Raw genomic sequence first — 26,561 nt, forward strand, 5'->3', positions numbered from 1 at the left:
TCTGAAGGGGCCTTTTTGTCCTCATAGTATTCCGATTCCCTGTGTAATGTGTTTAATTGCTGTGTGTGCAAATCCAGTGTCTTCCGATTAGCCTTGCACAGCAGTCCCTTCTCTCTGGGTACTATGTTGTGCTTCATCCACTCAAGGGGTCTGACTCCGATTCTTTGATCTATAGGCAGAGTGAAATTTATTAGCCTTAGAGAAACCATACAGAGGCAACAACTACAGCTGCACCATAGAGGCCAGAACTTCACCACAGGCAAAAAAGCTTTGTGCATAAGTTCATATTTAAAAAATTTACTAAGTAACAACTGCTTTATAACATCAGAATATAATCACTGACTGTACGAATACTAATGATAATGTCATGAGGAGTTAGATCATACCTTTATAGAAGGCTGCTATTGCCTGGTAATCAGCTGAGGAAAACAAAATGTGTTGTTTTTCCTTTAAAGCAGACTTATAGTCTGATCCTAAGGCTAAAGTTCCGTATAAGTATACCGAAAACATGATATTGTCATATTAACAGTTGTTTTTATTAATTTTTTATACTTTAAAACCTGCTGACAGCAACAATACTTGTACTTGTTTTGATTCTTCATGTTGTAGGGTGTCTCTGATTGTTGATTAGTTTGGCTCCTGTGTTGTCACATGGGGTTCCAGTTGTGATCACATTGTTGAAGTGTACATAGAAAGGCTGCGACATCAGTGAATCAGTTTATTAAAAGGATGAAATACATTAAAGAAAATGCCAAATTTCTAAACTTAATGAATGTTGTCATGTCTGTTAACAAGGAGCCTTTTTGTCAGCACAGATCATGTGACAAAATGCCTAGGCTTTTTTTGAGCAGTGTGGTGGCTCAGTGGTTAGCACTCTGGCTTTTGCAACACTGGGTTCCAGGTTCGAATCTCAGCCATCACATTATCTACATGGAGTTTGCAGGTTCCCCTGCAGGCTTCCTCTCACATTCCAAAAAACATGTAGGTTAATTGGTTTCCCCCCATAATTGACCTTAGATTGTAATAAAGACATATAACTATGGTAGGGACATTAGACTGTGCGCTTCTTTGAGGGACAGCTAGTAACATGACTATGAACTTTGTACAGCGCTGTGTAATATGTTGGCGCTATATAAATACTGTGTAATATTAATCCCAGCGCTACTGGAAGCCTGGAAAGGCTTTTCCATGAGAAGTATTTATTCAGCCTCTCTTGTTTCTCTTTATTCGTCACTGCTAGAACATCAGACTCTGTCTTAATTTTGCAGTGTAACAATTCACACTGTATGCAGCTATTTAAATAGTTATCTGCAGCATTCAGGCGCTCTTAACACCATGCTGTTTTATGCTATGAATTTGGAAATGTAAATAGAAGAAGCCAAACTCCTGATTTCCTATTTCTGGTTCCCTTACATGAATAAAAAATAAAAGTGATTTTTACAGAGTTTCGGTGTGCTCTACAACACTGATTCTGCTTCACGCATGAGAGTTTTTCTTCGAGTGTTTAACCTCAAACAGAAGTCATGTTACAGTAGGGAGCTTTTAACGCTTTGTGCCTGAGCGGTGCAGATAATTGTTCAAAATGCCAACTCTTATATTGAATTTACCATGACATTATAAAATGAACCTGGGTGCTTCCAGTTTTGCAGTATCATGTGATTGTAACTAACAAGGGAATTGTTACCTGCAAAAGTGAATGTTTTTATTAGGGACACATTCCTTTAATGCATATATTGCCATGTTTTCTATTCTGAGCCCATGACTGGTGGGGGTCGATGGTATGTGTGATTCCTTTTCTGCTAAGGCCTGCATCTGCTCTCTCAGCTTCATTACAAACGGCGGTGAATATTCCGCTGTTCTGATTGGCTGAACCCCAGTGAATGGAAATGGCTTTCTTGTGAGTAGAGGTGCAGCTACTGGTAACTCAGGCGAGCATTTTGCTAGCTTTGTTATGTAGTTACAATGGTCTGATGCTTCCTGAGAAAATACAAGGGCAACTGAAAGTGCCTTTATCCTTAACACATTTAGCAGGGAGCTGTGTAATGAGCAGGTTTACGCTTTTTAAAAAAAATAAAGACGGCCTTTTATTTCCTTACATTTACTGTTGCATTTTGGGTACTTTCTTGAAGTAATGTTACATTATGTTATAATATGTCACTATTTTATTTATGTATGTGCCTTAAAGCATGTCATACGCACAGTTAAATGGCATTGTGCTGGCCTTGCTTGTGTAGGGTTGTGCAGGATAAATACCCTTCAGCCTGTGTGCTGTACAGTACCGCACATGCTTAGTACTTGCCTAGTACTTTGCTTTGCACAGAGTGACAGAAAAGCCGCCATTCTTTATGACTGATGTCTAAATTGTTAATCTTCCCTGTACTAGTATTTTTATTCTGGTTACGTGCGGCACGAGGATTCGAGGCGTTGTCAGATAAATGGCTTGTTACACCCCGTATTGATAATAACAGGAGGAGTTGGGGTCCTTCTGCAGCCTTCATATAGATAAAAAAAGAACCTAACATGAACATATAAGCACATGGAGCTAAAAGTGAAGCTGGCTGTCGTTCACTTTGTTTAACAAAATTGAAACATCATTTGGCTATATTTGGTTTGTTGTTACCCGTTAAATCCGATACAATTAAAGTCTTGTGGTGTGATACATGAATTTGGTAAAATTCTGGTAATAGAAACTGAAGCCTTGGGTTATGTGTGGTAAGCTCATTTCCTCTTATGACACTTTCATAAATTGATCGACAGGCTAGAGTGAAGAAATAGCTTTCACTTAAAGGGTCAGTCCACCCCAATCTGATATTTCACTCTTTTTACCTGCTCTCTTCAAATTCATGACATTTCTTCTCAAACAGTGCAAGTAACAACCTTATCAAGAAAAACGATAAAGACTGACAATTCTCATCTCCAATCTTTTCACTGATATGATGTTCTCCTTAGTGTTCCCATTACACAGCTTGTGCTCATTGCCATTCCAGAGGGAAGGAGTCGGTTAATAGTGCATGAAGCAGCACCTGGATACTGGAAGTCAGGAAGTCTTAGAGCTGGGCCTGGAATGAACGATGGCTCTCTTAGCTAAGTACATGCAGCTTGGTGCACTCAACATCCCTATTCAAAGCCTGGCTGGTTTCACCTCAAGCAAAGCGGACATAAAAACCCATTCACACCTGCATGTTTTATTTGCGTTTTAACGCATGATCACATCTTATTAAAAAAGAGCTTAGATATATCTGTAATGTGTATTTCTGTGAGAACTATCACATCTGTGTGTTTGGTGCGGTATTATTTGTAAAGATCCTGCATACTGCATCTTAAAAGTTACACTATGGTTGAATGGTACCACATGTATGTAATCATGCAGAAACCACACCATTCAATCTCTAAACTGTGCTGAATGACGTTTGGTTTACCAAAGAACTGTACATCAGAAACAATTGCCATTTTGTTTGTTTTCATAAAGTACTGCTTTAACTTTTTTCTCCTCTAACATCTGCCAGCAATTTTCTGACTACATGCACCTACTCCAGCATCAATGTACTGATAAAATTACTATAAAGTTTCAAAACTTAGCAAGAAAATAATTAGTTAACAAATGTTTGGCGATCGCGCCTTCTCCTTATCAATTCTTATTGTTTATTCTTATCTTTCAGTGGATGCTATGGTCCCAATTTACTAAGGCTCTCCAAGACTAGGGAAGATAGACTATCATGGGAGAAACTGGCTAATCCAGCAAATCTGCAATAGATTTCTTCAAAAACATTGGTTTGCAAATATTTTCAACCCAGAAACTGAATAAAGCTCTTGGAGAGCTTTATTAAACGAGGCCCTATAAGTTGAATCTCCCACTTGTTCCTTTTATTTCTCAGACGTTTCTGTGATTAGATCTGGGAAGAAGAATGAGAAGGCCTTATAATGGGCATAGCAAACTAGGCCAGAAAAAGCAGTTGTGACCTTGCCACAGAATCATTATACGTTAAAAAACAAATGAACTTGAGGAAATCTGCCATAAACACAAATGTTAGTTTTAGGTGAATCCCCACCTTAATACCGGCATTTCGTAAGATTCTATAGAGCCACTAGAGAAGTAACAATGTTACTGTTACATTTTTGGGAGAATGTGTTTTGACATGATTGTTATTACATTTTTTGTAACATTGGTTTCTGGTTGGTTATAAAGATGTATCTGGGCCTTCTGCCACTCGGATGTGATTAAGGATCCTTTCTATCCGTCATCTTGTTTTTCTTTCTTTCACTTCCTTGGAGTGTTGTCATAGCCGGTAGTTTCATGCATTGTGTATAAAGATGCTTAGACTCGTGACCTACTTACTTCTTTTTGATTATGTCTGTGTTTTGCTGTAGTAAAACTCACTTTGCATTGCAAAAGAGCTGATGTTACTTATAGATAAACTACAGCCTCTTTAGACCTTTGAAATATAATATGCATATAGTGCACACTCATCAACTTCCATGGGAGAGCCTAAGTTGCTCCTAAATTAATGTACTTAAAGTGCATGTAAAAGAAGCATTTGCAGCACAAGTTCACTTTTCCTACATTTTCCTCCTATTGCATACATTTCGACATTTATTTTCAATATTCTATAAAATAACTTTTTATCCTTATTCTTCTTTCCGCTGTATTTCCCAATCCGGCCTTGACTACTTTGTTATATTTTACTAATTTTATGCAAACTACCTTGACAATACAATACCAAACCTAAATAAGTAAAAGGTATGCTAATTGCACAACTTTTACTTATTTAGATTTGGTATTGTCATTGCAGATTACAGGAGTTTTACCTAGCTATATATGCTGGGAAGTCCATTCTGCTTGGATCTAATTTACCACCAGAGTAAATTATGGTAGAACAGTGGTCATTATATCAAAATTCATGTTTGCACGGGTGAAACTATTTCAGTAGGTGTACTTGTGTCTAATCCTAAAGTAACCACCGAGTACTGATGTTATCTGAAAATACTGCCACAAAATGGAACTGGAGAGAATGAATTTGTTTGTTGAGGACTTCTCCTGATTCAGGTATCCTGATTATTGGAACTTAACATACAATACAAAATGCTGCATTGATAACTTTTTATCTGTGTCACGAATGTTTGGAAAACTAGATGGTGTGCAAACATTCCATTATTAGTTACAGATAGTTGTACTTGGCAAATTTCAGTCAATAATTTATACACCTGTACAATGAAATCAGAAAATAAATATTTTGTATATAGGAAATACAGATCATAAAATTTTTAACTGCCTCATCTAACTTGTGGCAAAAAGATTTCCGAACACACGTATAGCATGCAGCTTTCACCCGTGAAGTCTTAATAGCGAGTTGCTGTATGCTAGTTTACAATAAAGCTACGTACATACGTCAGATTTTTATCGCCCGATAATCGGCATCGGCCAATTATTGGGCGAAAATCTGCTGTATGTACAGCATCGTTCATGCATCGTGCACTCCCTTGTCGTTGGAAAGGATCGTGAAAGATCCTTTCCAACGACAAAAATTGGCAGTTTGTACGCAGCTTTAGAGTTCAAATTTAAGTATATGGACAGTAAGCTGATGTGTGGATTGTGGCAATTACGGGCTTTGGAAGGTCTGTGCTATAAAATATTGGGTGGAATGGAGTAGTGTTTTTAGGTAGTTTCATAGGAAGAGAAATGTCAGATTAGCAGCACAAATGTGGCATTGTTCTTCAGTGTCCCAGGTAAAGGCAATAGCTAGAATTGTGGTGCTGGATTGGTAGAACTGCAGTTTCTAAAAAGTGTTTTCTTCTTCTGTAAACATTTCTTAGGTCTCTTTATGTTTCAAATGTTTATGAAGCTGTGAGAAGAGCAAACTATGACTGGCGCATTTACTTTTTGCATGTTAACCAAACCGAAATGCAACTTCTCTTACAATGGAAACATTAATATTGCACAGCCAACTCCACATTTATAGATTCTGTCATGCATTTTGTAGGGAAAGAAGTAAGGGGGATAAAAGATATGGAGAATAAATTACTACGTGTTACTCCATCTGCAAACGGGTTCTCCTGATCCGCGATGTAATAATATGTGTTGCTAAGCTACAGGCTAATAGAGAAGTTCATTAAAGGACATTTTAAACAAAGCTGGCAGACATTGAAAACTAAAGACAGGAGATTTGGAATGTGTTAGGTCTGAGTAAAAGAAAGGCTGTCCTATGGGGAGAGCACCAAATTTAAAGCTCCATTCCCTGTTTCTATTTATGTTTTTCTTTCCTATCGATTGCTAAAATTTTTGTTTGATGATTGTTTACTGGAATGATTGTTTACTAGGAACAAGCTACCCAAAAAAAAAACAGTTTTCTAAATTAGATAACATGAAATATTGTTGTCACAATATGACATAGTATCTGCTCAGGGTAACTACTTATTAATAACTTTACAATGCAAAGCATGGCATGGCAGACATTTCTATTACATATCTGGGCTGAAGACCACCCCAAGCTTTGGGTGTACCTGGATGTGCTCAGTGCAGCTCCAACAGGAGCCTGAATGTTCATTTAGTGGTAATTGAGCCCTCTGATTATTGCTTTGGAGCCGCACACTTGTGTATTGCTCATACAGTGTTCTCCCTTTTAGCTGGGCGCACCACCCGGCACTTTTCATTAACCACCCGGCTGTTTTTATGTGGCTACTGAAGAGTTGGGTCACAATACAGGGACTGCCACCCACCTACAATTTCTTGCCACCTGGCTCAAAAAAATTCCTGGGTTGAGCACTGCTCTTAGTTCTGCTCCATACTCTGTCAGTCTGCTGCTATATAGGGGTATTTGAAAAGACTAATAATACAAACAATACAAAATATATATGCTCTTGCAGAAATATCCTTTTCTTGCCTTAGCATACAGTTTATAAAAATTACCCGCCAAAAAACTATTCAAAACTACTATACTGGTGAGGCACCACACTGAATTGTTTCATGGCAGGGAAATGGCGAAGCATTGAAATGTGTTTAGTGATGCAGTCTATGTATGTGGATTTCAGCAAGGGTTGGGATCATGGGTGCACAAAATGAAATTTATGCAGGCACTTTGTCATGTGTCCTATGTACTAGTACTAAAAAAAATTGAACTATTTAAAATATTCTATACCCTTTTGACTGCCAAGGATTTGAACCATACATCATGCCTGGTCCTTTCAAAGGTAGCTAATGTAGTGCAAAATACTCATAAATGATCATTGACAACACATGCACACAATCACTTATATAAGCTGACAAGAGTAGGCATCCTGTCATCACTGTCATACCTGTTACCTGCAAACCAGAGCAGGGAAATATTTACGAATTACACTTTATTAGCTGACAAAGGATTTACTAATACATGAGCACCGGATAATCTGTTTATAGGTAATTGCATTTTTAGTGAAAGCAGCGTTGTAAAATTGGCTGCTCACTTTTCTGTAGGGTACTTCTGTGCTAGGATCTTGTCTATTGGGGCAGATATACTCCTAGGTCTGAGTTCTCGGAATAAATTTTGTTTCTGCTGTTTCATGTTCTCCCCTGCATGATTCTTTGAATGTATGTGTGCTTAAATTGTAGAATAAGTTACTACGGTGCATGCTAATCCTGCACCATGTTGTGTTGTAGTGTCATTTATATGGAATATCACCCCAAGGAATTATGTACCACTGAACATCAGAATACACATGCCATGCATTAGGGTACACTGCGTTAGGCAAACAAACATGCTTGATTGCATTAAAGTCTGCTGTCAGCTTATTCTGCCATTTATTTATGTAGATGATAAGTTTAAGCTATTGTCACTTGAGTATTGACTGGTGAATCTTTTGAGTGAAAAATTCTCAAATATGTTTGGCTTTGCTTGCAGTTCAGGCTCATTTCCACTTTTTCCCAATAACATACGTCTTGGTTTACATATGTCTGCGTTTTTTTTTAGTTTTGTTACCAGCTGGCATGTTAGACTATTGAAACTGTATGCGTTGTTTTGTTACCCACAGATAAGTGCAAAGTGTACCAATAAATACAGACTTGTTTCTTACCAAAATTTAGGCAGACATTAGTTTAAATGTATATAGTGAATACAGCAATTATATAGCTTGTACAATTACAGAAAAAAATATGGTGCAGGATGAGACTTGGTAAAAATATCAGTTGTTGTCTTTTGGAATAGACATACAGGTCCTGATTTACTAAGGGGCCAAGGTTCTAATGTATGGAGTAGAGCAGCGGACACTGGAAGCTTGGTATTGTACTTATCACAAATCAAATACCTACTTTTTTAGGCACTGTAATGTGACATTTCAAGTTCTGATCCCTGTACTTTGAGAAGCCGTGTAACTGGAAAGCATATCATTCTCAGGGATAGGGTATGTGCAACCAGTGGGTGTTATCCTGTGCGCTACAGAAATAGCATACTTTGATGGCATCCACGAGACATCTGAAGACTTAGAAAAATAAAAAAAATGATGCAAAATATGAAGGTTGTTCTGCTGGCTGTAACAAAATGTATCTGACTTTCTTGTTTACTTGATTTCCGCAAAAGCATTTTGGAACTAACACTTTAGAGTTGTATATCATATAAAAAGGGTTAAAACAAGACCCCTGCCCCTTATCCCAGTTACAAGCTTACAAGTTAAATAAAAATGGTTTATATGTGTTAAAGGAAATTTTGAAGATTTTAAAAAAGGCTGTGCCTCAAAAACCACTGAACTGAATCTTAGCTAAATTTTTGTATGACTTCATTTGGTTGTGATACCAACAAGTAATCAAACTAGTAAATCAAATATTTTGTTGAGCTTCTTATTATGCAGGTGGCTTTATTGGGCAGTGAAATCTGAACTGGAAGAACTTTTGAAGACAATAAGCACTAAAAAGCTTAGGTTATAAAACCTGCTTTATTCCTTTAGATCAGCCTTTCTCAGTTTTTGAGGGAACTCTTGAAATTACTTTCAGGTTCTAGGGAAGCCCTGCTATAATAATTATATCCACAGTACATTAGTGGGAAGAATGCCTCTTAAATTGCTGGCCAGTGGGAAGAATGTCACCTTACATATAGCCAAAAAAATCATTGTTAACAGTCAAACTGACCTGAGAGGCAGAAACTGCTCATTGCTGAAGAAACCCCTAGCAACCTCTAGAGCAGGGGTGTCAAACTCAAATACAAAGTGGACCAAAAGGAAAAAGTTGGACAAAGTCGCAGGCCAACCTTAATATTTATTGATATCTGGTAATGAATGTGCCGGCAGAGCATTCTGGGATTTGTAGTATTAGCAGTGCATGCAATGTCTACTGACGGGGCAGCTCTAGTAGACATTTTGTATTTTCTCGCGGGTCAAATATAAATACAGTGTGGGCCAGATTTGGCCTGCAGGCCTGAGTTTTGCACCCTCTGCTTTAGATAAACCAGAGACGCTTAGATATGATTAGACAGCTTGTTTATTGTTTAATAAATCTGTTTAAAGTCAGCATTCAGATAAATATATAGTAAGAAGTGTAAATTGCAGCAAGGGTTTATTATTATGTTACTTTAGATATTGAACACTATCTGATTCTGAATCTGATCCTGTAAGGCAGGGAGCATTGTAAGTTGACTCACAGTAAGTATTCAGCAGTCATTTTTTTTTCATCTGTACAATGGCAATATGCTTTTATTTGTTTTTATGGAAATATGTGTTACACATAGTTATTTTTGATAAATAAATAAAAATGTGTTGGTTTTATATAGCCCTTGAAAGTCCCACTCTCTGAACTTTCTTGATCAAAAAATCCCTATACGTATCTATTTGGGGATGTGGCTTCTTTCCTTTAATATGTGTTATCTGTTCAGTGGCAGTAAACTGGAACTAAATTGGATTTTGTGGATTACTGTACTGTTTGCAATATAAATGTTATACCACTTTGCTGAATAGGTTCAAAAGTAATGAATTTCAGTGCAGCGGGGTGCCACTGCGTCATTCTCCCCCTTCCCTCTCCATAGAACAGAACGGTGATGTATGCACAGCACTCGTTGATGCATCTGAAAGGATCGTGAAAGATACGTTCCAACGACAATTATTGCACGTGTGTACTTAGCCTTAAAGCCTTCCTCTGGCAATAAAGTAATTTGTTTTTCCTGCCAAAGTATTTGTAAATTCTTTTTGAATTCCTTTATTTATAGATCATTACTTACTATTCACAAAGTCTTTTAATACATTATGGCACAATAATGGAGTATATATATGAAGTTGATGACATATATACAACTAGAATCCATTTAAATGATTAGGTTGCCCTTTAACATGTTCTCAGTAAATCTCTATTTGGATTACTTGTGGTTCTTTTATAACTTCCTACATTTTTGCTTAAAGACGAAGTGTTTACATGTTAGATAGCAGAGTATAAGTTGTAATACAATTGATATAAAATTGCTGCGTGTCTGTAATGCACCAGGAGATGGCAGGGTTGATCCAATAGTACAGAAAAGAGCATTAATGTTTCATATATTAGAATATATCCAGGCAGGTTAAGTCCTTGTAACATCCCTGTTTATCCTGCAATCACATTCTTATGTACATATATATATCTTATATATGTGAAAAAAGATTAGGTTCGTTGCCGCATTTTACCACAGTTATTCTATTTCCTTTAAATAGTAAATATTGGTTTAAAAGTCCTGGGTATGGTGTGAACCTCCTCAACAAGATTTGCCATTTATAGCTAGTGTGAAGCAGATTGTCATGTGAACGTGGCTTTCTGCACATTATTGTTGGTGGTATTTTTAAATAATAATGTGTTATCTTGAGAATTAGACATGTGGAATGATTGTGTAGGACGAAACATAAGGTGTCAAAAAGTGCTAGAATATATTAAAGGAAGGCAACAAATTTGTGAAACAGGAAAATGGAGAAAGCATGACAATTACAGGTATGTTTAAATCGTTTATTTATCTACTATGCTGTGTGAAGAAAATGAGAGTAAGTTCTTAAAAAACCCACTTACTATTTATAAATGCACTCCACGAAGCTTGGTGTTGCTGGGTAATTTTTAAAGAATGGAACAATAAACAATGATGGAGTAATTACTGTAGCGGTCAATTTTATAAACGAGAATTTAGGAAACTATCTGCATTTCCCATAGTAACCTCAAATATAGTTATCAACCACCAATACTTACTTTTTGCAGGTTGGAAACTTAAAGGTCCGCTGCAGTCATAATTAAACAAGGCTAACTTTGAAGCCATTCATCTGTGTTATGAAGGTAAAAGAATTGCTTTTGGAACTGACTTTTTCAGATTCAAAACTAACAATACAATTGGGTATCTGTGTTTAGCTGTCCATCTATCCACTCCTAGGACCTCTTCTGCAGTCCTACACACTACCTATCTCCTATAAATACAAATTCTGCCTCCTCATGTGTACACATTGTTTTCCCTGACACACTCTACATTTTAATGACCCATACCATCACATGATGTGCTGCAAAGCTGTTGTTTAATCATGTCAATGTCCGCAAAAATAAAAAATTATTATTATTAAACAGGATTTATTTAGCACCAACTTATTACACAGCGCTGTACATTAAATAGGGGTTGCAAATGACAAACGAATACAGACAGTGACACCGGAGGAGAGGACCCTGCCCGGAAGAGCTTACAATCTAGTAGATGATCAAGCAAACCAAGGAATGATAGCATGTGGAATGTTCCTAGTATTAATCACAAACAATCTCACAATACTCTAGAATTGTCACATTGTTCATTACTAGATACAATTCCTGCTGGTTTTACTTACACAATCACACTAATAAAAGACTTGGAGGTCTATGTTGCCGGCTGCTTAGAAAAAAGATTGCTTACATCACATGACCAGAAGAGTGAGATATTTGTTATAAAAACATGTTTTGTGTTCTACAAATATCAAGCTAAATCAGCACCGTGGAATAGAAGAAGGCTGGTTAATCTACAAAAATTCTAAATGGTAACTTAGATGTTAGTTTAAGAATATATGTTTATTCCATGCTTTAAATTCCAATAGGCAGTTTAATTACTAAACAGCCCCATTATTTGTGTTGCTTTCTTCTTTCAGGTCAGGCTATTGGAAACTTTTTTCTTTCATGTACCTTTAGCAGATGCTTTATATGGTCTTTTCAACTTTGGGATGCCTTTTTTTTTGTTCTACTCTCCATTGTTGTGCTTGAATAAAAATAGATGCTAGAGCATATTATCTGGGGTGCAGTTACATCTCATGACCTTTTGTCTCTGCTCCATCCCACTCTAAATCCTAATTGGGGGAGAGTCAGGGAATGGAACAGCTGGCTGCTTATACAAATGGCTTTAAGGAGGGGGCAGCTACATTCTGGCAGATGGGCCTGTGCTTCCAATTACCAAAGACAACAGTAAACAAGAAAGAGCTTCGTTTAGGCTAACTTGTAGCAATCCCTAACACATGTGAATCTTTGTTGACTCAATTTATGTAAACTTCTGGAATGATTTATACCGAAATCTGCTGGCTGTATCTGTAAATGTTCATTCATACAACATCAGCAGATTATGCTGCAGAGTGTGAATATCAACAGTCAGTCAGCTTAAATTAAGTAACAAGTTTATTTTCTTTAAAATGTGTAGTTCTGTCTTATTTTGCTGACTTGTATAAAGATTGCAGATTAAAGGAAACCTTTTCTAAGAGAAACATGGAAGATTCTATTGATGACTTTCCATTCTGCAAATGTTAGTTCCCTGGCTGTCTTTCTTGCTTCAGTATTTACTTACCCAGAACAACAATGTGGATATGAATGTTGGCCTTTCCTGATCTGACCACTCAGTAAAATGAGAACTTTTATTACATGGCAGTAATGTACAACTTCATCTAACAGCTTATTGTTTAATGATGATGTCCCATTAGTAAGGAAACCATTATAGGTGTCATTTGGAGATTAGAGCGGAACTAAACCCAAAAAAATTATTGATATTGGGCAAAAGTCAGCAAACCTTGGCAACTTTATTTTGTTTTTAGAAGTCACATCTTCTCACAATAATATAAGATGTATTCTGATTGGCTGCTGTTGCTTATTGCACTTTGTACATTGAATGTTTGAAGATTTGTCCTTCCTTCTGAGACATCATGCCTAATGTTTATTCAGGGCCTTGATTTCTGTGATCTATAAGCTGTGAAAGATATTGAACAGTCTAATCCATCTGATCATTATATCATTTAGATAATAAATGCTTGGGTTATTGAACGGATTTCTATCACTAAGCTGTCATTATGGAAGTAAATCAGTACAAATTGTTTTGTGTGTATGTTTTATATAAGGAGCGCCTAAAGCTGCGTACACACCTGCAATTTTTCTCGTTGGAAAGGATCTTTCACGATCCTTTCCAACGAGAAAAGACTGCACGATGCATGAACGATGCTGTACATACAGCACCGTTCATGCTCTATGGAGAGGGGAGGGGGAGAGCGACGGAGCGGCACCCTGCTGCGCGCTCTCCCCTTCCCTTTCATTAGGATCGGTCGTCGTCCATCGTCCATGGATCCGCCAGGACCGTCGTCGGACGATGGATGACGACCGACTGTACACACGGCAGATTTTCGCCCGATAATTGGCCGATACCGATTATCGGGCGAGAAAAATTTGCCGTGTGTACGCAGCTTTAGTTTGACGTGTGTTTGTTCCGCGTGAATTGCCGTCAATTGGCAAGCTTCCGGAGTTTGAATTAAAACAGCTGAACGAAGTACACAAACTTAACTTACCGACAAGCTAAATATAGTAGAGCAAGCCTTGTGTCGTTTAACGTTTTCTGAAATAGCTTCTGCGTTTTGTTTTTTTTCTACTGCCGGAATGAATTGATTCAGTGCGCTCTCCTGGGAGATCTATAGTAACATTGGATATGTTTCCATTCATTCTGAGCCTTACAGAAAACTGCCTTCAAGAGCACTTTTTCAAATGGCATCATGTAGCAGCCTGGATCCCTTCAATATCTGGTTTGGGGAAATGACTGTTTCCCTGCAGCTGCTAATTATTACTGTATGGACGGATAACACTGCAGTGCTGCTTGTCTGTGTGCCTGGCATATAGTTCAGCTTTCTTTGACATTGTTTATCATTAGCAGATTGGGTGAGTATACTGTAGGTGATTGTTAAGACGGCTTTACCTGTAATGGTGGGTGGGGTCTAGCTTTTATAAATAAATTCTCCTCATGGAGCCAAGCAACAGGTTTACTCTAAAGAGGACCTGTACTTAGAAGGCTGTGCCGAAGAAAGACATGTGCAGGGCAATGGAGGAGTCACTGCTATTGCCTGTAGGCTTTCCCAATTACTGAATTAGCATACCTTGTTCTGCACTGTTTCTTTGTATGGAGGCGACCATTTGGTGCATGTCAGACCGTCTTCCCTGATGACTGGTGGGTTAATAATAAAGAAGCAGCAGAAAAGATGAAGCACAGATCCACAGAATAACCGAAACTGAAGCAGGGAGATAATTACACTTCTTGTCTTTGAGTGCAGTTTTCATCCAGCAAGCAGAAAATTAAGCAGCACAGAAATATATTACTACATCTCACTTCAAATGTGGTAAGACTAAACAAGAATGGGTTATAAGGTTCAGGAGAGGGGGGTGTTCTGTAGTTTAGTAGGGGAGAACTTAAACCGGTCTGACAATAGTAACATGCTCACTTGATTTCATCCAAACGTATTCATACAGTAACCCAGGTAAATGGTGTGACTTTTGGTAGGATACAGCAGCATTTTATTAAACAGTTATGCCCTTACAAATATTATTAGAAATATTATAGTATACATTTAGTGTATGCCTGGTTACATATTCCAGTGATGGTTGATACAATTTGTTTTTATAACCTTCCTTCTCTGAGGTTTGAACACTACATTTCCTTTTTAATGAATACTTGGAATCTTTCTTTGGCAATACATTGCCTCCATACAGGGATGTGTCACAGTAAATGCAATAAAACTGCATTAATGCCAAGTGTTTTTACTAGGGATTGATTTACTCCAAGGAAATCATTTCCCAACCATTCAGGGGTGTGTGATTCATAATACCAGCAGTGCAGCACTGATTTAAGGAGAAATGGCAGCCTCTCAGGAAGATAAAAATCAAACAGATTAAGGAGTGGAAGATCCTCTGTCACCTGAGTCAAACAATTGTCTTCCATATTCATTGACAGGCTGTAGAAACAAAAGCAGACAGGGCTTGTGTGCTGCTGTAATAGGAATACTTGATAGAAGAGGACAATATTGATTAGGAGGTTTTGTTGAAATTCAGTTTACATCCAGAGAATCCCGCACACATTAAAGCAGACTTCTTCTTAGATGTTAACTTAAAGAGAACCTTAAGGGAAGAAGTATAGCAGCAGCCACAGCTTACTGAGGAGGCAGTCACATATCACTGGTTCATTGTCTTTTTTATATGACCACTCCAATGTTAATTTGCATTGTATTAAGACAGCCCATTTACTTTCAGTGGGGAATTGTTATTTTCACACAACACATTACTGCATATTTCATTGCTATCATCCTCATTTTGGCTACACAGTGAGTCCCATACCTATGCTGTAGGATGAGAGCTTGAATGCACTAGAAAATCAAAAACTGTCACAAAAAGTCAGGCTTTTCAAACTCTTTGACATTTCATCCATCAGGGTAAAGCAGTCATTTTGCATGCAGAAATTTGGTGCTACAGTTTGCTTATTGTATTCATTAGAGCAGAACATTTTACACATCTGAAACAACACATTTAAGTTGGGTTACCATCTTTCCACATATGTTCCTGTTCTTTAAAAATGGCATTTAAAGCATGTTACCATATGAATGTTTACTTGTATTTATATAGCACTGGCATATTTACTGTCCCTTAAGACACTTTCATTTTAATGTCCTTACCATAGTCATATGTCATTACCACAGTCCAAGGATAATATTTGAGGGGAAGGCATTTAATCTAACTAAATGATTTTGGAATGTGGGAGGGAACTCACAAAAACATGGGGAGAATCTGCAAACTCCATGCAGATAGTTTCCTGGCTGAGATTTGAACCTCAGACCTAGCACTACAAAGGCCAGAGTGCTAACCTCTGAGCCATCCATGTTCATTAGTTACACCCCAAGAACAAAAATTAAATTGTTTACAGAATAGTAGTCTTTAGATGTGGTGGCTGCATTATTTACTCTTTTTGGGCTTTTTTCCCGTTATTTTTTACCTGGTGATCCTGCTAGTGATATACTTACAGTGCTAGGACAACATACACGTTCACTGTACTTTATCTGTTAAAGAGCAGCATTTTCACCTTAGGACAGGACATCTGTTAGGAATAAAACACCCCTCCTCTCTGTGACAGATTAGACAACAGTGTTTGAGATTTCAGTGCAGTATCAGCAACTCATTACACAATGGGCCGGACTCATTAAAGTTTAAAGACTGAGGAAGATATACTATCATAGGTAAACGTGGGCGATCTAGCAAACCTGGAATGGAACTGGTTCGTCAACAAATAGCAAAGGATTTTTAAGAAACCCATTCCATAATTGCTGGATCACCCAGGTTCACCTTGTGATAGACCCAAAGGGCCTGATTTAATATAGCTCTCCAAGGCTGGAGAGAATACACTTTCATCAGTGAAGCTGAGTGATCCAGCAAACTGAAATAGATCTAGTCCAGGATTCAATACATTTTGCTAGCAAATGACTGACGAAATCCATTCCAGATTTTCTGCATCACCTAGCTTCACTGTTGAAAGTGTATGCTCTCCAGCATTGGAGAGCTTTAATAAATCATGCTCAGTCTTTTCTTTTCTAGTATTGGAGAACTTTAATAAACCAGACCCAATGTCAGAAGTTCACTGGATTTTAAGCAGGAATCATTATGTGTGTTTTTTCACTTATCAAACACTTGTAACAAAACCCTTTTAATGGCGTATTTAACAGCAGATATCAGAAGTTTATTGTTAGGGTTTAATCTTGTAATGTATTTTTATGTAAACAACCATGAAAACCTAAACCAGTTCTAATATGGGGGAGGTGGCACAGCAAAGATTTGTGTTTTGAAGCCTATGGTCCACCTAGAAGTACTAAAAGTTGTTGAATTTGGTAGTACAAAGCTCAGCTTAGTTGAAAATGGATTTGTAGCATATTTTAGGGTTCCTGTGGCATTAACTATTTATCAATCAAATATATTTGTTTCCTGCATACACTCTTGAATTTTTTTTCTGATAATTTTTCAATGCATGTGGTAGGTAATTTTATGATTTTTAATGTAGGAACATTCAGTAGTTGTGTAAAGGAAAACATAAATAAAATTTGCGACCTGGCAGTTTGCCATTGCACTCAAAATGAAGTGGGTTTTGCCTTTGTATGCTTACATTGTTGCATGTTGCTATCTGCTTTGTGTTTGATCATTTGTCTTATCTTAATTACAGGCTTGTATAAGCAAACATGTCTGTGTGATTGCTTACATATGCATTTCAAGTGGCAATTTATTACCAAATGAGTGGAGTTATACATGAAACTAATACATTCTTAATTCACTCGATAAGACTAGAGGGTATTTATGGCCATGCTTGCTTGTAAATTTTCTCTCTCTGCTTTTTTTTATTTTTTTATTTTTTACATTCCATGTTGTATTTTAATTTTGCGTTGTTGGTGATTTTAATCACAGGCCTGCCTACTTAAATTACTGGGACATCAGTGGCGATATCCACTTAAAAATATCTGGTTCCCTTAATGATGTGGCCATTACAAATCCAGATACATAATTGCATAATTTCTTACATGGAAACAGATATATTTTCATTTTGTGTGTATAATTTTGATCCCCATGAATGTTGTGAGCTTCAATACACTGACCCAGTTGTGATTGCTAGCATAAGATAAATGCTTGATGCAAATTTTGGGGAACAATTGTACTTGGTATGGACAAATGTTTAAAGCTGCCCAGGGCAGTCATACAAGTGTATTCATGTAGCCTTTGGAGCTTAATGTCCAACTTGCAGAATGTGGCTCAATTTTATCACAAATCTTGGTAGAGCTGACAAGTTTTATTTATTGGAGAGGTGAAGGAGATGTAGGTGGTGCAGAGAGGATGCTCTGGTTTACTAAAGAGAACAATTGTAATGTGAGATAGGCAGAACCCAGTAATTCAATGAGATTATCACCTGATTCAGTCATTCCAGGTATTTTATGTTTGTGGGTATCCTTGAGGTATGTGTATCAGCAGGAGGAGGGATGAATGAAAAGAGACATCAATAAAATTACAAACTCACAACTACTACCTACTGCTGAATTAACTCTTCAAACTGTAAATGTAAGTACAAGGGCCCAGCACAATGGGCCTTATTTATTAAATCTGTCTATGACTGGAGAAGATACATGGTTATGGGAGAACCTGGGTGATCCAGCAAACCTGCAAAGGATTTGGTCTAGGATTGAAAAGATTTGCCAACTAATAGCAAATAATTTAAAGAAAAACAAAACATTCCAGGTTCTTCCCATGATAGACCCATGATAGTCTATCTTCTCTAGTGGAATAAAAATCCGTTCTAGGTTTGCTGGATCACACAGGTTCCCCCATGATGGTCTGTTTTCTCCAGCAGCATAGGACCTGATAGGAGCTGGGATTTCTGGAAGGCCCCAGTTCCTCGGATAATTAAAGTTACAGACTTTTATTGGAAATTGAGCAGTTAGTTTTAGGCAGACTTATCCTTTTGCCAAAAGTTTACTTTAAGGAATAACACCAATTTTAGGCATACACATGACAACGATTAGCTACTGATCGAGAAATTACAGGCTTTTGATTCTGCATTGACAGTGCTGACAGCCATACTTACCTAAAGAGGAAGTAAACTCAAAACTCACCCAAAACAAAAAAAAATACACTTACCTTCAATCCCGCAGAGCAATCGATCGGTCCGAAGGTCTCTTCCATCGGGTCCAGCGTTGTCCTGGTATCCATCTGTCCTGGTATCCTCCTTCTTCCTACGACACCTGAGGCAGGCACGAGATCTGGTGACGTAAATGGGAAAAAAACGTGCCGATCTCACTGCGCATGTGAAAGGGCTCCTAGAGCCTCCCGGGATGCTTGATGTAGGTATCCTGGGAGGCTCTGCGCTCCCATTTATGCTTGATCGCCTAGGGTGTTGCACAAAAAAAAAACAGATTTTTAACTTTATGTAAAAGGGTTGTCTACCTTTTAATGAAAAGTGAAAATTCTGAATGCTAGAAGGCACAACCTACACGAGGGCAGCAACACTTTTATTGAGATACCACCCCATCACAGGACTCTGCATTAGGTAGATTTCACTTGCAGGGATCAACAGATATTTATGGGACTTTGCAGAGCGCACATATAAGTATATGAAGGCAAATGCACCTATAATTATATGCTTCAGCTCATATATATTTTTTCCAATGTTAAGCCATAGTTCTACTTTAACAATAGTTCTCATTTTGACCTATGCTGGGACTTGGTCACTTGGTCACATTACTAAGGATGCTCAGAGATATAAAGTAGATTAGTCACATCTGCAGGACGATCGCGGGACCTTCCTAATCCATAGGAAACTGTTAGGTGGTTTAACTCCTTCCAGAAACATGAATAATAATAATAATAATTTTTCATTGTACTGCTATACACATCAGATTGTAATCTAATGGTGTTACCAGTACATTAATGTTTGTTTTTGCATGAAGTAACTAACATTTTATCACCTCCTTTCCTGGACTTCATCCATTAACTATTAGTGTTCATCAAGTGGGAACGTGGATGTCTGGTTAAAGAACACATTTGTAATTTTTTATGATTCCTAAATTAGGACTCGGATCCAGGAAAGATTGCGGTCAGCCAGTGTGTAATCAAGCGTGCTAGCCTCCTGCTGCTCTGCGCTGCTTGAAAAATGTGCGCGGTGCACAGCACTGATGAAATGTATGTATCACTGCTGTACGAGGAGGAAAAAAGACATCTGGATGCTTCACGTTGTCCATTGAGAAAACAGAAAATAATATCACAGATATGAATGTACAGTGAAAGCACAGGCTGAATAATTCATACTAATTACACCAAAATAGAGCAGTTTCCCTATTAGCAGAGACATCTGTGACAACTAAGGGCTTGTTTAGTGTTTCTCACAAGCCCAACGTAATATGATTTTAAGCTTAATTACTCTTTATTGACAATTGAGATACCGTAAGGTATAGTGGTCAGATAATGAACTTTGTAAACAGCGTTTGTTACCAGTTTTATTCTATCATGCCTAGCTGCAGGCTTTTGAAGTATCCATTGCACCCTGTGGGAAATGCTTAAATTCTGCTCGTTGCCATGGTTTCATGTCCTGTCACCGGTCTACAGGGCATGGTGCATACACATTTCAGAGGATCTGCAGTTCCCACATGGCTAAAAGCGCTCTCTTAGAAGTCACAATAAACATTTCAAGGGCCTGTGAGCAATAAGTGAACAATGTAAGAAAATAATTTATTTACAGATTTGATTATTGTGCAGTGCTAACTCCATCATGTCTGAAAAGGTGCAAATAACTTTGAGATTAAAAAGCTAAATCATTTTTTCTATCACTTTTTTTTAACATTGGGTGTTTAGTAAATTTGCATTGCCAGCAAAAAATGAATTTTATGTAGCATGGTTTACACTCATTATAAACATTCTGTCAGGAATCACAGTATGTTAACAAAGCACACAGATACATTGTAAAAGCCCATTTTGTTTGATTCCATCTAAAATGTGCACAGAAATGGTATATTAGAGTACTAGCAGTAGATTAATCCTAAAATGTCAGCTGAATCTATTCAAGTGCCTCGTAAAAGAAGTGTATTTTGGTTTTTGATTTTTTTTTTTTACCTAGCTTGAAAGGAGGAAAAAAAAAAAAAAACTTGTTGAAGGAATAGAAAAAGCAAACGTCCATTATTTTCCCCAATCAATGAGACCACAGGGAGATGTGTATTCCTGGTTGTGTATCGCATGATCTCCACAGGTAGCGCAGCAGAAACAGAGCCTCTTGTAGTTAGCAATAAATACAGTGAAATACATGTACGAAAATCAGATTCGCCACCTAAATTTGCCCAGTTGGAGCCATTTCATCAGGAGGATGCATGCTGTTGTATGATGTGGCTCTGTTCGCTTCTGTGCGGGACAAGCTGTCTGAATCAGTTCTTCTCTGTTCTGAGCATGGAATCTTAATGCAACTAATGGAGCCAGATGGTGCACGCTGAATCTTTGCAGCAGTGCCCCTTTGTCCCTGTGATTGCTCTAGTAGGTGGTGTAGAAGGAGGTGCCTAGAGACAAGTAGGAGGGTGCTGGGTTTGTGTCTGTGGCAGGTTACACTCACCACTTTCTTTCTCTCTTCTGTCTCTTTGCCTGGCAGAAGCTGGCGGTCCGGAGCTGTCCTGTGGGGAGTGCCAAACCAATCCCGCTCATCAAGGCACCAAGCAGTCAGGGCATTGCCATCTCTGTGGTCCCAGCCAAAGCCCCTGTCACTATGGTGACCGCACACCTAAATGGACAGAAGACAGCGACGGCTTCGGCGGCCCCGGCAGGTAGCGCAGAACCCCCTCAGACTGCCCCAATAAACTTACAGACAACCAGCAAACTGGTAGGAGGAACCCTAAACATGGCAGCAAGAAGAGTGTCAGAAATGCCCCACGCACAGGTAAGGCTGATTAAAGTTACACAGGTTGTTCTTTCAACTGTATTTTTTTCCTAAAATTTGCATATTTTGATAAAAGTGCTGCTAAAGGTAAAAACTATGAAAAGTTTTCTTACAATTGTGTCTGTACAGTACTTTAGAGTGCTTTGGAGTTAACAACTTTTGGTATAAGAAAAGTTTTGAAGTTAAGCAAAGTTGAGCAAAGTTTAGAGCAAACATCTAACATAAAAAGTAACAGTAGTTTGTAACCAAAGATAAATCTGTTAATTTCAAGTCAGTGGTATTATATATATTTATATATATATATATATATATATATATATATATATATATAGTGGTAGAATCTACATATAGTCAGCATTTGCAGTAGTGCCTGCTCTTATTGAATTTTTAGGTGATATGTTAGTCATATAATAATAATATATATTAACATAGTTGGCTGAGTTGACTGACATGCTTATTCAATTCAGTCAATAGAAAAACAAATCAATGAAAACTTGCATCCACAGAACCTTTAATATCCAGTTAATCCAAAAGAAGGCAAAACATCCTTAAAGGAGGGGGCCAATTTACTTATTTAAAGGCTCTGATTTATTTATTAAGGAAAAAAGTAAAGAACTTAACCCATTGCAAGCACTTAAGATGCTCTTTGCTTTGTCTGATTACAACAAGCAGTTGAAATGTTTGACCTGAATAGTTCCCAGGGCTATGTATACACTCCTTCCCTATACACTGTATGGTTAAATACAATGAAGTAACGGTAAACTGCTTCCTTTGTGTTTGGCTGTACAGTGTAATAAAGGTTTAGATCCAGTGGAAAGGCACTTTGTTTAAAAATATTATTCCTGATGACCACGGTTTTACCTACAAGCACCATGTCCATTTGTGGACCCTATATCAGTGTTGTATTTGGATAGCAATGTTGTTTTAATTTCTAAGATTTGTCAAACTTTTATTCAAAAGGTACGCATTCTTTTTTTACATTAAGTTCAGTTTGAAAATGTGTGTTTAAAGTTTTTTTGTTTCATCAGCAAATGTTTTTTTTTTGTTAACTACTTTCTGTTATTTCTAATGACACATTAGTTATTTGCGTTCTCTTTCATTCTAACAATAAACTAACATTTACATTGCATGCCACCATTAGAGTCATATTGTATATTTGTAGCCAGTCGGTTATATAAATATATTTTTAATTTACTCCTACCTGATTAAAATAGATCTATTTTAGCTGCTCAGCTACTATGTAATTATTATATGAGTTTGTACTAGTAATTTACTCGATTTGGTTCTTCATGGGGATAAATACAATGGACTTCCATACTGGGGAGTAAAATGATAATCCCAGGCAACACTGAATAGTATTGATTGTATAATATGATCTACATGGACCAGGAAAGAATTTGAAGCTACATTACAATACTAAATATTACATGCGCGTATTCAAGAGTGTACTGCAATAGCAAATGTAACCTGGATCTTTCCATTAGTAGAAATCTAATGATTGGGGCATTATTTACATCTCAGGTGGGAGGGGCATCTGTGCAAGGATTAGGAAGGGGAGGGGTGGCTTTGTTTCTAAATTGGTTTGTAAAGAATGATAACCATCCTGGCTGCAGGTTACATTGTTGCATTACACACTTCAACTATTCCAGCACTGGAGGCTTAGATCAGGAAGGATATGGTTCTTCCAAGATGGATTTTTTTCAGTAGGACTTTGGATCTTTCTTCCCAAGGACCTTCAATTATATCAGATATTGTTAGGGATCACAAGTAAATTTGAAAAAAATCTCTTTTATTATATGCTTACGGACATTCTGCATTTTCAAGTGTGTTTAACACAATTAAATGCTGCTTGTGTTGGGATATAAGGTAGCTTTTGTTCACAAGTTTATTTCACAGTATTTCTGTATGCCCATGGGTCATGAGGCCCAGCTTATTACATGCACACTGCATGAGTGAAGACAGAGGTAAGGGACAGGGCTATGCATCAGGAAATAAACACTGTCTACATGAGTCTGGACTCGCACCCTAGCATTTGTCATATGATTTTGGAAAGTGTTTATGTACATTGGTATATACATATTCACCTATGTCAGATTGATGTGAAAGCTGTGAAAGTGTGTTCCAGTGTTAAGCTATATACACATGCTATGTAATTGTTGCCCAAGAGAAACAGTTGTCATCTCTGTCAACAATTCTGCATGTGTCCATCAGTTTCGGATGCCGTTTGTCTATTGTTGAATCATTGAATGACCAAGTGGGGAAGTTTGCTTTAATTCTTCTGCTTGTCCCCCTCCCCCGTCCTTTACTGAACAGTGTACAGTGCTCATTCTTTCTAATGTCTCTGGAAATAATAACAAAAGATTGTTTCCAGTGACAGAGATTTGATGTCAGTGCACAGCTGTAGTTGTCATTTTAGAATGAAAGATACTATCGTATAACATTCTTGGATGATGTGCTATGGGTCCCCTTTAAACTCTTTACACACCTCAGATAGTCATCACCTGAGACGAGCATGGTCGTTCGCCATGGGCGATGATGATGAAAATCAGAATGTACAGCGATCCCCTAGCCACAGCAGATTGATGAACAAGCATCCGATCAGTAACAACCACTGTTCATTCCTATGGAGGAGAGCAGCGGGGTACTGCTTGCTTGTCCCCCCACCATTTCCATAGAACAGAACTATTCAGTGTGTACAGCATTTGCTCCTTCATGTGTAACTGGAAATGATCACAAAAGATGGTTTCCAGCAACAATCACCTGACGCCTATCGGACGTCTGTACAGGGCTTTACAGTTGTCTTCCTTTGATAACAGGTGTTACACGTGGGTACCTTTCCTTACCTTCTTGTTAATATCTACAACAACTTCACTTGTCAGAGCGTATCAAGGAAACTTAGGGGTTGACATCCCAGCTAGCTAAATACTTTAGTGGAGCAGAGAAGGATTGAGGATTCAAAGCACAGCTCCATGATTAACATTTTGGCTGTGGATCATCAGTTCCATATTTTTCAGGCTCTGCCAAATAGAAAATCCGGCAGAAGCATATCTGAGCAGATTGTTCGAATAAAAAATTGTGCATGGAACAAGATGATTTAATTAAATAGCATTAGTAATTAACAAACGTTGCAAGCTATATCTAAACTCCTGTCCTCTTTCAAGTTCTTCTCATGAATTATTCCATGGCCACACCTTTTGTAAGAACACACAATCAGGGTTTAATTCAGTGGGATATAATATCTTGATTATCGGGACTGGACAGAAAGTCATATAGCCATATAGTCATATAGCCATATAGTGTACTGGATAAATTATGGCTGGCCATCAGGACTATCATTAGAAGTACATAGACTCCTAAAGTAGTAGTAATGGACCCATACATATTGGTCTTGTTCCCTCCCTTTAATCACTCATGAATTCTGGATAATCAGTCAGACAGCTCATCTTATCAATGCATCAATAGGAAGTTTTTGGAGGTTGGAGGAAACTTGCCCATACTTTTACAGCACAAGTTAAAATTTGCAAACATCTTCAGCCTCTTGTATTTCCTGTATCTCGACATATTATGCAGCCAGAATACAGAATATCCAGAATACAAAGTCTATAGTCGTGTCACTAGCTTTCCCTCATAGGGGCTAAGAATATAATGTCCAACCATACTCATATGTCATTAATAAAGTATGAGGTCAATTTTTGGGGGAAGCCAATTACTCTAACTGCACGCTTTTGGAATGTGGGAAGAAACTGGACTGCCCAGGAAAAACCCAAGGAATCACTGGGAGAACCTGCAAACTCCATGCCGATAGTGTCCTGGCTGAGAGTTCAACCTAGGACCTAGTGCTGCGTACACCAGAGCGCTAACCACTGAGCCACCATGTTCCTTGTTTTCTATTTGCATAGTTGTGGTGCATAGGGTATTGTAACCTACTAGCCAGTAGTAGAAACAAAAGACAATAAAGAAGCAAACTTTCCCCTGTATTGCCTGAAAACTTTGCAGCTTTGGCCTTTTCTTAGGTGTCCATATTTGGATTACACCAGGAATTGCGCATATTGGGTTGAATCATGGAGGCAGGGATGATGGTCTTAGTAGCTTGGGGGGTTTCTCATACTTTTGATTGGTATCTGGCGCACACTATCCGTTTCTTTGTAGAAGTCCAGAAGTTATTAACAGTTCATAATAGCCGCTAAAAAGAGGTCACATACCCCTTCCTTTCCTGGACTCCCTTCTGTTGCTGCATAAGGACATCAGAGGATTGGAATTTTACTGCAATATAATGTTTGCTCTTTTCTGTGAAGCATTCCTGAAAAAAGACAATTTCCATTCATTCTTTTCTAAAGGTTCTGTGAAACAGACAAGACAGCACTTAATTACAAGCTTTTCATTAACATGACTAATGACATTTGAAGTCAATATTCTCCAGGCACCAGAGCATTAGTTCACTTGACTATGCTGTTCAGAATTTAAAGGCACTACATGGGTATAGAAAATATAACACTTTGCTGGCTGGATTAGCTTTGGTTGCAACTCAGGGGCTTTGTGATTTTTGCAATCTGCTTGTTGTAGAAATTGTCAACTCTTGAAGCACATGGCCAGTCAGAAACAGACTGGTAATTACACAGAGGAAGTGATGGGAGCTGTCAGCCTTGACATGAAGGGGCTGCATCCTTTCATAAAGTGTGACCCTGGCTTAGAAAGAGCAGGTGCAAGAATAATAAATTGCCACTGAGGAATTTACCATGGCTTTCTTTGGTTCTAAGAAAATCTAGGAGATATTTTAAAAGAAGTCCGCAATGAGAGAAATACAGTGTGCGTGTTGCTACTGAAAATACCAGCTGCCTGGTTGTCTTTGACTTTTGAATCCCTCGCCTGATACAAGATTGTCTTGAATGTCAAGAAGTCTTGATATGTTTTCTT

At 37.9% G+C, this 26,561-nt stretch overlaps 1 protein-coding gene across 2 annotated transcripts in view; it reads left to right on the plus strand.

Annotated features, from left to right (window-relative positions):
* Positions 1-26,561, plus strand: part of PHF21B (PHD finger protein 21B) — a 75,887-nt gene that overhangs the window by 12,104 nt on the left and 37,222 nt on the right. For both annotated transcript variants that reach the window (XM_072400281.1, XM_072400282.1), the window contains exon 2: positions 21,363-21,647. In XM_072400281.1, coding sequence (XP_072256382.1) covers positions 21,363-21,647 — 285 coding nt within the window. The remainder of the gene's footprint in view (positions 1-21,362; positions 21,648-26,561) is intronic.

The sequence above is a fragment of the Pyxicephalus adspersus genome, chromosome 2 (assembly GCF_032062135.1).
Source record: "Pyxicephalus adspersus chromosome 2, UCB_Pads_2.0, whole genome shotgun sequence".
In the NCBI taxonomy this organism is placed as follows: domain Eukaryota; kingdom Metazoa; phylum Chordata; class Amphibia; order Anura; family Pyxicephalidae; genus Pyxicephalus; species Pyxicephalus adspersus.